At 52.8% G+C, this 11,658-nt stretch overlaps 1 protein-coding gene across 1 annotated transcript in view; it reads right to left on the reverse strand.

The window, feature by feature from the left end:
* gpc5a (glypican 5a) overlaps positions 1-10,467 on the reverse strand; it is a 69,966-nt gene extending 59,499 nt beyond the window's left edge. The window contains exons 1-2 of the mRNA XM_086144387.1: positions 10,169-10,467; positions 7,586-7,747 (exon numbers count right to left, since the gene is read on the reverse strand). Coding sequence (XP_086000513.1) covers positions 7,586-7,747; positions 10,169-10,301 — 295 coding nt within the window. The 5' untranslated portion in view covers positions 10,302-10,467. The remainder of the gene's footprint in view (positions 1-7,585; positions 7,748-10,168) is intronic.
* Positions 10,468-11,658: the final 1,191 nt, after the last annotated feature.

Genomic DNA, 11,658 nt, shown 5'->3' on the forward strand with positions numbered 1-11,658 from the left:
GTCCTATCACCTGCTGAGGCAAGAAGGTTCCTGGTTCTGCTCAGATGGGGCTTCAAGTTCTCCATCCTAGGTTCTCTCCATGTTCTCCTGGTTCCTGCACGGGTTCTCTCTCTTCATGGAGGCACCTGGGTTCTCTCCATGTTCTCCTGCTTGGGTTCTCCATGTTCTCTGTCTGCCTCCCACAGTCCAAAAACAGGTTCAGTGACAAAGGAGGAGTTGGAAGACGGACGCTGTGATTGACAGGTGGCTGGTCCCGCCTCCCGCCTGAATAAGAGCTGTGATTGGCTGCAGCCCCCAGCGAGCAGCCAATGAATGAATGAATGAAGGATTGTGGCCCCTGGTCTCCACAAGGAGCCCTTTATGCCCTGACGCACCATCAGAGCTCCTCGTCGTCATGGAAACGAGGCCAACACTCAGCGTCTCCCTTCCAGCTGCAGAACATCCCATCCCCAAAAACCAACACCTCACCCTCCAGCAGCGTGTGTGTGTGTGTGTGTGTGTGTGTATTCTTACCACCTGCCTATTGTTTTACATGCTAAAACCTGTGTGTGTGTGTGTGTGTGTGTGTGTGTGTGTGTGTGTGTGTGTCTACTCTTAGCACCCGCCTATTGTTTTACATGCTAAAACCTGTGTGTGGGGTATAAAATGTAACTCTCTGTGTGTGTGTGTGTGTGTGTGTGTGTGTGTGTGTGTGTGTGTGTGTGTGTGTGTGTGTCTACTCTTAGCACCCGCCTATTGTTTTACATGCTAAAACCTGTGTGTGGGGTATAAAATGTAACTCTCTGTGTGTGTGTGTGTGTGTGTGTGTGTGTGTGTGTCTATTCTTAGCACTGCTATTGTTTTACATGCTAAAACCAGTATGTGGGGGATAAAATGTAACTCTGTGTGTGTGTGTGTGTGTGTGTGTGTGTGTGTGTGGCGGCCCGCTGCCAGGGCACCGCGGGGGTCTGAGATTGGACGCCGCTGGAAACAGAAACTGGCTTGGAGAGGGAAAGGTCAGGGAGGCGGCCTCAGATCTGGCACCGCGGCGGCCATTTTCTTGAGGTTACCCCCAGTACGTGTGTGTGTGTGTGTGTGTGTGTGTGTGTGTTGGGGTAGGAGGGTGGGGGGAAAACAGCAACATGTTTTGCATTTCTGTGGTCCCCGGCTGTGAGCTAAAATAATCCCGGGGAGAAGAAATAGAGGCGGCGTGCACGCTCACCGTGCACGCACACCGTGCACGCAAACGCAATCATGTCATTAAGTTGAGGGAAAGCGGGTGCAAGATAAGGGGGGGGGGACAACAGCTGTGATTAGCTTGACTGCATTGTTTCACTCCTGCGGGGGGGGGTGCACTGAATAATCCTGCTTTTCCTCTAAATCCTCATCTTCTGACTTCAAACGTTCTGAGAAGTCCTTCCACACACACACACACACACACACACACACCATCACACACTCCTCCTCCTGTGCATTCTCTTCTCCGGTCCCCCCCTGGACCCACTGTCCAGCCTTTGGATCACAAAGCCAGAGAGTTCTGTGGGAATCTCCAGTAGCCCCCCCCCCCCTCCTCACACACACACACACATACACACACACACTTTGCTTGTAAGGAATGACAACATCTAAAAAAAAAAAAGAAAGATAAAGCGGTCCGGGCTGCAGACCTGCAGCACAAAGACGCCGGCCCGCTGAAAGGCACAAAGGAGCTGCCAGAGGGAACCGGCCAATCCTCCAAATAAATTGTAGCTTCCACAAAAACACGCTTCCCCTCCGCCTCCTCCTCTCCACCCCCAGGAACGCACCATCCTCACTGCCGCAGCTTCTCACAGCCGACAGGAATGTGCAGAATTCCCTTTCGGCGGCTCTTTTCTATAAAAAAAAAAAAAAGTTTGTTTTCAGGCCCAGACGAAGGCACGAGCCCTGGTGGAGCCACGGGTGCTCACGCCGCTACGCTACATTAGCTAAGATTAGCGTTTAGCCGCCGTCGACCCCGGTTGATGCTCGAGTCGATCGCAACCCGGAGTGACCGAGGAGACGGGTCGGGACCGGATTCAGGTCCGATCGGAATCCGCTCAGCCTTCGGGCTCCGCTAGGGGGCAGTGCAGACTTCCAACTTCTAGATAATAACAAACATGGCGGCGACAGTGGAGTTGGTGAAGACGTGCGCTCCAGCGACGCAGAAGATGTTGTTAAATCCGTGGCGCCATGTGGACGGAGAATACTTCTCCTTGATTCTCCTTTCTGTTGTCACACTGCGCCGTGGTAGCGCTGCGTTAGCTACGTTATGCTAGCAGCTCCACGGGATTTCATAGGAAGTGAACGCAAAGGGAAATAAAACAGCAGCAAGTGGTGCTATGGCGGCGTTCTTCTCAACATCTCATCACCACAGCGCCACCTGGCGACAAGAGAAGCACAGGCGGATCCACCGGGGGTCGCCATCTCGGCCAACCGATAGCAGCTAGCATGCTAACGACAAGGCATCATCATCTCGCGGGTTAGCAGGGCGCCGGCCGATCGCGCCCTTTCCCATCACGGACGCCGAAACCAAAGCCATTTCAGCGAGAAGCCGCTTCGGCGTAAAAGGTCAGCGGAATATTCTGGTAATAATCATTTTCCAGACAAAGCATCCTAAAAATGGACGTGTTTTTCCCCGTGGCTCGGGCAGGAGGCCAACTCCAGCTCCCGTCGCAAATAGAAGACTTACTGGAAAGGAACAGTCAGCGGGTCGGGAGGTCGGGCCGGCCCGGAGGAGGCCGGGGAGGAACGCCGCAGGATTCAGACCGACGGCTGGCCTTTCCGATGACAGACGGCGTCTGGGACTCGACCGGAACCGGAGGAGCCGTCGCCATTCTTGAAATACCTCCTCACTTCAAGACGGGGTGACGACCCGAGCCGTCCGTCGTTAAGCAATTTCATCGCTGAGCGAAACACCGTGGACGATTTTATGTGATCAATACAATGCTTATCCAGTGCAGCGCTAACTGTAATAGCATACAGTATTAGCACGCATATCTGCCATTTATACTGTATAATTTTACCTTTTCTTTAATGTTCAGATTTGTATAAATATACCTGTGGGCCGTTTCTACCGTACAGCATTTATATGCATAAAGGCGATTTGGACTGAACTATTTCACCTTTTCTTTTTATTTAATGTTTATATTTGCATGAATATAGGAAAATTTAAAGCGCGTATATTACATTACTGACTCATTTTGTTGTGAAGCCCTTCGTAACTCAAAGTGGGCGTTAAGTGAGGAGCGCCTGTACGGCCGTGACTCGTGTCATGGCCTAACTGTTATCTACTTTCATCCGTCTCGGCCCAGTCTCATCCTCCTTATTTTTATTTATTCGGTCACTCTGACCCTTGTTGTTGTTGTTGTTTTAGTTGTCTATTTTCACCCTTGCTGTTTTTTTCCATTCTGTTCATTCTTATCCTTGGTGTTGTTGTCCTTCTCTCTGCTGTCTATCTGTGAATGTCTTTTGCTATCTTCTAGTCGTCTATTTATACTCAGATTTATTGATACTGTAACTGTTACGCAGCCCTGAAAGAAGAATTTCCCCTCTGGGATCAATAAAGTTTATCTCATGGTGCATTCATGGTGAGGCCTGGAACCGATCTCTGCTGTGATTGGACAACAAGCTTCCACCGCTCAGTCACATGTCATATAGACACACAACTATTCATCCATTCATCCATCCATCCTTCCATCCATCCATCAATACATCCATCCATCCATCCTTCCATCCTTCCATCATTTCCATCCATCCATCCATCCATCCATCCATCCATGATTTCCAGATATCACCTCTCACTAGTCATATGCAGACCTGTCATCCACACATCACACGCTATGGGTTCTCCATGACCCTACTGCATGTTTTTGGACTGCAGGAGGAACCCAGAGGAGCCCCAAGAACCCCCAGGAACCCAGAGGAACCCAGAGGAACCCCACGCAGACCTGAGGAGAAGGACAAAGCCTCCTGAACAGAAACATGCCACAAGACCTGGAAGCAGCGCCATGTTTGGCCCCCGGGCGGATCAGAAGGAAGCACTGAGGCAGCAAGCAGCAGGACAGTGTGTGTGTGTGTGTGTGTGTGTGTGTGTTGGATTCTCTTGCACTTTTAATTTGAGGTTTGAGAAGTCCGGGGAAGCTCGGGGTTGGAGGGAAAACCGCAGCCGCTGAAAAAATAAAGGTTGTAATGGATCCTCTCAGACGGAGTCAGGAAGCAGGAAACGCTTCCGTCCAATCGGATTTGCCGGTGTCTGCGGCGCCAAAGGTCACGGGAGGCGGGCGTCCCCTCGTGACCTCGCCGTTTTCTCCACATCCACAGACAAATGGTTCGTGGTCTCGATAAGACGATAAGGGACATGAAGACGGGGCGAGATCGAAAAGATCTCGGTTGAGAACGCCGCCGTTCGGGAGCGAGCGTTCGCCGCGGCGCCTCCTATTCAAGCTTCTGAGACCTAAAAGGTCGTGAAGGACGTTCCTGAGCGTGACGTGGAGCTTCGGGCCTCTTCTCCATCGCCCGAACTCCACCGCCGTTCCTGCCCGAGGCTGGAAACCACAGCGTCGCGCTGACGGGAAGCAGGATGGAGACGGCCGCAGGGGAAAACAGCCACATTCAACTCACACAACAGAGGCCTCACCGGGGTGTGTGTGTGTGTGTGTGTGTGTGTGTGTGTGTGTGTGGGCACGTAGACATCGTGCGTTGACGCCAGAAACCTCCCCGACCGTCCCGCACCCGTGGATTCGCCCCATGCTAAGGATGGTCGCCATGGAGACGGCGTGGCGGCGGAGGAGGGTGAGGTCACCGCTTTCTATCCTGACTCCGAGGACCAGCGACGCTCCACCTTCTCCGCTCAGAGGAGCTCCTCCAACCCGAAAGAAAAAAAAAAAAAAAAGCTCGAATTAAATCGTGTTTTCTCGCTTTTCCCTCGGATTCCGGCTCCTCCTCCTCCTCCTGCTCCGGCTCCACCAGCTGATTCGGTTTTTATTGGACTTTTGCCCCGCGGGAGGCCGGGACCGGGGCAGACCGGTTGCCATGGATGTGAGACAAACCTGTGTGAGATGACGGGGGGGAGGAAGAAAACCAAAACCCCCCCTCCGAAGCTACATTTTTGTGCTTCGGGGTGGAGAAGCCGACGACCAGAGAGGTGGAGGAGGTCAGAGTGTGTCTGCTGGACTGGACTCCCTGCCTCCCTCCCTTCCTTTCAGGCCGGCTGCCCAGATCTTCTCCAGGTTCATCCCAGGACGAGCTAGTAATTAATATCACAAGCGCTGCTCGCGGCGTGACGCTCCTGCACTCCTACAAACACACACACACGGCTGGAAAACACTTCAAACCGGGTTCCCTCGGCTGCACCCCGCTTTCCGGACCCCCAGGACCCCCTGGACCCCCCATAAAGACGCCTAATTGAAGACTCGCCAGAAAACAAATGGTTGCATTAGCTCCTCCACCGACAACCGTGTCGGATTTCAGCCTCTCAATCACTTGTTTGGATCCGACCCGCCGTGACCAGCTTCTCCTGCACAAAACAAAACACTCCTAAGTGTGTGTGTGTGTGTGTGTGTGTGTGTGTGTGTGTGTGCGCGCTCCTCTCTGCGTTCCATGAGTGGCTCCAAAGGTCTGAGCCCCCCCCAGCCTTCTGCAAACATCCGGAAACCCACCTCACACAAACACAAGGAGACTCCATTGACTCATATTCATTTGGGCTGTGTGTGTGTGTGTGTGTGTGTGTGTGTGTGTGTGTGTGTGTGTGTGTGTGTGTGTGTGTGTGTGTGTGTGTGTGAGAGAGAGAGAAATTCATTATCTCTCATGATGAGGTGGTGGATCTCTGCACATCATCTAGATTTCACCATAGCACCATCTCCACATCATCTCCACATCATCTCTACATCATCTCCACCAGTATGTAGGTGTCCTCCATCATCTCAGTATCTCTATCTGTGGACGTCTGTGTCCCTGCTGGTAGAACAGCTGTCCAACCAGAAGGTTGGTGATTCCATCCCCTGCTTCTCCTTTCACCATCATCTCCACATCATCTCGATACCACCTCCACATCATCTCCATATCATCTCCACATCATTTCCATATCATCTCAACATCATCTCCTCACCACCTCCACATCATCTCCTCACCACCTCCACATCATCTCCACATCATCTCCACAGCACCTCCTGGCCGCGGAGCATGCAGCCCATGTAGTGGCTCAGCAGAGAAGGATCTTCACGAGCTCGCTCCAGCTGTGGTGAACCATATAAAGATCTCCGCAGCATGTGGGACGAGCATTTACAAGAAAGCCAGACTTTGTTCTGGAAAACGACGTCACTCCTGAACCCCAGATTCCTGGATGAGAAGGTCTTCTTCTCCACCTCCGTGGAGGAGAAGATGTGACCAAGCAGGAGTTGAAAGATTGTGAAAACCAGCACTGCGATGTTGACGCATCTCCAGCGGTTACATCCTGGAGGCTTTCAGTGTGTGTGTGTGTGTGTGTGTGTGTGTATGGGGGGGGGGGTTGACCTGGTCTCACTGGTAAGAGGCGGGGCTTAACCCTAACCACCACCTGTCAATCACACGCAGAAACATGACACCACTGACTCACTTTGAGGTCAACCTTCATGCTGGAGGAGGACGGAGAACCTGGAGAACATGTGGAGAACACACAGCAAGAACCTGGCCAGACACTGGACAGGAACCCAGAACCTTCTCTGCGGGGTTCTGACCTCCTGATCTGAACCCCCGGCTCTCAGTTCTCCTGCAGAAGCTCCGGCGGTCTTCAGCGTTCCTCCCCTGAAGCTCTGAAACTCCACCCCCGAGTCAGAATGGACAGAAGAACATGAAGGTTCACCACCAGGATCCCGGAGGTGTTCAGAAGGTCCAGGAGGACACGTGTCACACGGACAAACGCCGCCGTGGCGCCGACCTGGAGGGGCGCCTTGAAAGCGGGACGCCATTAAACTAAATTGGCTTAATGATACGTCTGAGAAGGTCTTTACGCTCCACGTGGTGGAGCAGGGTGGAGGCAGAAGATCCTGGTCGGGGGGGCAGGTTGCTGCCCGTAACCGTGACGACACGTCATCGCTTCCAAAAGACACGGAGGAATGAAAACACCGAACGCGAAGCTGCACGTCCACAGAGGCTGATCTCCTGCAGCCTGGACCTGAAGGTCTGAGACCACCAGAGACCTGAAGGTCTGAGACCACCACCGACCTGGGCCACCTCAGGAGAAGCCCCAGCAGGTCCCTCACAGACCTGAAGGCTCCTCCAGGACCAGCAGGCCCCCTGATGGCCTCATCACTGAGCAGCGCCGCACAGACGCCGCTCTGTTTGCTGCACACACACACACACACACACACACACACACACACACACACACACACACACACACACACACACACACACACACACACACGGGCGCGCACACACACACGCTGAGTCATCCGCTGTTTACACAGCGCCCCCATGAACCCATCACACCAGAATACACACCCTGTCTGAGGAACACACACACTTCAAAACATCTAAGTTTCCATCTCAGCTGAGACGACACACACACACACACACACACACACACACACACACACACACACACACTCACCCTGAAAGGCCGCCACGCTGCGGGAGATGAGGAGCTTGAGGTTGGAGCTGGAGGTCTGCAGCAGGTTCTGGACGTCCCGCCGAGCCGCCACCTGGTAGCGTTCCTCCATCTTCCTGGTGCAGCAGCTCTGGTTCCTGGAGGTGCAGACCTGAAGGTCCAAGCCTGAGGAGGGAGGAAGGGAGGAGGGGCTTTAGAAGATCGAGGAACGCTTGATGGTCTTCTAGATGCCACTGAAGAAACGCTGGTGAGCTCAACGGATCCTCTTGACCCGGACCTTTACACAAAGGCAGAAGATCTGGTTCCTCCTGGAGGCCAAACTTCTCAAGTGACATCACATCTTTATCGTCCACCGCCAGAGATGAGAACATCTGAGATCATTAGAAGACAAGACGACGAGCCCCGCTAACGCTAATGCTAACTCCACCACCCCGAGAAGAGCTGCGGTGCCGTGGAATTCCTGGAGTGTCCGAGTAAATCCAGGCTGGAGATCCTCCTCCACAGAGGAACCAATGCATGGTCTTCACCGCGGTGCTCCCCACGGCGAGATACTCGAACTCCTCCACCTGGAGCAGGATCTCCTTCTTCCCGGCTGAGGGTCTGGAGATGCTTCTTCCCATCCCAGCCGGTGGCAGGTGGAGATCATGGTCAGGTGAAGCCTTAGAAGCACCAAGAGCAGATCCTGATGCCTCCAGACCACAACCGAGAAGCTCCGTCCATGGAAGCTTCAACAGAAATTCAGGGATTTGGTGCCTTGTTCAAGGGCTCCTCAGCATGAGGGTGAACAAGGAACCTGTGTGAGATGTCCCAAGTGTGTGTCCCAAGTGTGTGTGTGTGTGTGTGTGTGTGCCCCGGTCCCTCCCCAGGTGTGTGTGAAATATCACCCGCCTGTTCGAAAAATTGCCCGGAGTTGAGAACGCTCATGTTTTTGTGGGGGAACCTAACTCCAAGCTGAGAAGGTTCTGGAGCTGAGATGTTTGGAGGTCTGGATGGTTCCTGAGGACCTCAAGCTTCAAGGACGAGGAGGGTTTGGAGGCTGAGAACGTCCTGAGGCTGGGAGGGTTCGCAGGTCAGGATGGTTCCTGAGGTTGAGGAGGTTCTGAAGCAGAGAGGGTTTGGAGGCCGAGGTGCTTCTGAAGGTCCTGAGGTCGAGAAGGTTTTGGAGGTCGAGGTGCTTCTGAGGCTGAAGGGGTTTTGGAAACTGGGGAGCTTCTAAGGCTGAGAAGGTTCTGAAGCTGCCCGTCAAACCGCTCACATGCGGGTCATTTGAAGCACATCTTCACCCCCTCCCTCCCCCGCCGCCACCCAGGAGCTCCTCAGATGCTCCTCAGATGCTCCTCAGACATGCCTGGGCAGAGCTCTGCCCAGGAGGCCGCCGCCGCAAACCCAGGAATCCACCCCCTCCTCCGGAGGAAAGTCCTCCAGGTGCTTCTTTCCTTCTTCTCAGACCTCAGCACCTCCACACAGGGTGACCTCCTCCTCCTCCTTCTTCTCCTTCTTCTCCAAACATCTGAGCCGTCCTCTGCAGGAGCAGCAACACCTGGAGGAGAAGCCGACGCTTCAACCAGCAGCTTCCTGTGAGGAGCCGCCAAGATCTTCAAGATCCTCCAGCTGGAGGTCTGGATTCATCTGGCCTTTCGGAGGTCCATCTGGACATGAAGATCTGCTCCATCCCATAATAGCCCTCAACACCCTCTAATCCCAACTTCTACTTCAGGTTTAACTTTAACTTTACTGAAGATGGACTCCAAGGACTAACTAACCCGCTAGTTAGTCAGAACAACAACAACTGCAGATCTTTACAACTTCCGTGTTCAGTGACCGCTGGACTCCGGCCTCACACACACACACACACACACACACACACACACACACACACACACACACACACACACAGGAGTGCACACTCTTAAAGTTTTCCAGACATAACAATAATGAATAGGAAGGTGTGTGTATGTGTGGCATCCATACACACACTCTCTCTCTCTCTCTCTCACACACACTCACTCACACACACACACTCACACACACACACACACACACACACACACAGAAGGAGTGCATGCTTAGAAAGTTTGGAGATGTATCAATAATGCTTTAATAGGATAGTGTGTGTGTGTGTGTGTGTGTGTGTGTGTGTGGCGTCCACACTCTCTCTCTCTCTCTCTCTCTCTCTCTCTCTCTCTCTCTCACACACACACACACACACACACAAACACACACACACACACACACACACACGGAAGGAGTGCACGCTTAAAAAGTTTGCAGATGTAACAATAATACATAAATAGGATAGTGTGAGTGTGTGTGTGTGTGTGTGTGTGTGTGTGTGTGTGTGTTTGTTTGCGGCTTCCCCACCCGCTCTTCGTCACTCACCCCCTACTCTCTCTCACTCACACACACACACACACACATACACACACACACACACACACACACACACACACACACACACACACACACACACACACACACGGGAGAAGCGCACGGTTTAAAAGTTTTCAGATGTAACAATGATAAATAGGAAGAAGTGTGTGTGTGTGTGTGTGTGTGTGTGTGTGTGTGTGTGTGTGTCGTACCCACCCGTTCCCGTCGGCTCGGCTCCGACCCGCGGGAGCCGGAAAACTTCGCGCACGTCGTCGCATCTGTGCGCGTCGCGCAGGCCGGTAAGAAGCAGCAGGAGCAGCAACGGCGGCGGCACGCAGCCGCCACGCATCTTCCACGCAACTTCCTCACGCACGGAGACCGGACGGGCTGACGCGCGGGCACGTCTCAGGTGAGTGGCGTCCACATGGCGTGGGGGGGGGCTTTAGATCCAAGCGTGGGGAGAAACGCGCGGCGGTGCGCGTCTCCGTCCCGGCGGCATGTTGTCTGACGCACGGACACACGCACGGCCGGCGGAGGCGGAACCGGAGCGTTACCTGTCCCCCCCCCACGCCTCCCACGCAGCCCCGCCCCCCCCGTGACGGCTGCGTGGCGTGGGAGTGGCGCCCTCTAGTGGACAAACCGTGGAACTGCATGTCATTTTTATCTTCGGGTCGTAGATAAAATACACTTGACTGATCCCAAAAGGTCGCAATACATATGAATATAAGTATATAAGTAGACAGATAATTAGCAATTTGAAAAAGTAAAAGACAAATAAATAAACAGCAGAGAGAAAAACAACAACATCAAGGATAAGAATGAACAGAATGAAGACAAAAAAGGGTGAAAATAGAAAAACTAAATGACAACATAGACGGAGCGACAACAGCAATGATGAGAATTAAATAAATGAACAGAAGTTGGCAGGATGTGAGACCAGCAAGGATAAAGATAAGACACCAGAGTTGTGGAAGCAGCACAGATGCACCTCAGGCCGTCCAGGTTGATGTTCTCCAGTCTGGTGTCCGTGGACACACAGGAGCTTCTGAAGCCTTCAGCTCTGAAGAACCCTCGGCTGAAGGAGCTGAACATCAGCCACAGCTGGATTCTTGTCCAGTCTTCTTGTCGTGGAAACTGGGCTTGAATGTCTTCACTTGAAGATGTTCAGCTTCTTCAGTTCTGGAGTCTCCCGGCCTTCTTTTCCAACTCCCGCACAGGTTGAAGGGTCTTCTTCCTCTTCTTCTTCTTCTTCCTCTTGTCCTTTGGTCTTTTCCCTTCAGGAGTCTCCACAGCACATCCACCTTCTCGAACCCTATTCTCTGGATCCTTCTCTCTCACACCAACTAACTTGATATCATCTCTCACTAGATCCATACATCTTCTCTTTGGTTTTCCTCTTGACCTCCTGCCTGGATGCTCCACCTTCAGCAACCTTCTCCACAGATCTTCACCATGGTTTGGACATGAACAGAAGAGTGTTCATGTCCAAAGCATCTCAGTCATCACTTTATCTCGGTCATACATGTCTTGCACCCCTGTGACAAAGTTTTCTTTTCCTTTGGTCTTTTCCCTTCAGGGGTCTCCACAGCCAATCCACTTTCACCATCTAACCATACTCTCTGGTTCCTTCTCTCTCACACCAACTACCTTCATATCCTCTCTCACTACTTTCATAAACCTTCTCTTTGGTCTTCCTCTACACCTCC

This window comes from Fistularia commersonii, chromosome 3, assembly GCF_037954325.1.
Source record: "Fistularia commersonii isolate RoL2024-O1a breed Wild chromosome 3, RoL_Fcom_v1.0, whole genome shotgun sequence".
In the NCBI taxonomy this organism is placed as follows: domain Eukaryota; kingdom Metazoa; phylum Chordata; class Actinopteri; order Syngnathiformes; family Fistulariidae; genus Fistularia; species Fistularia commersonii.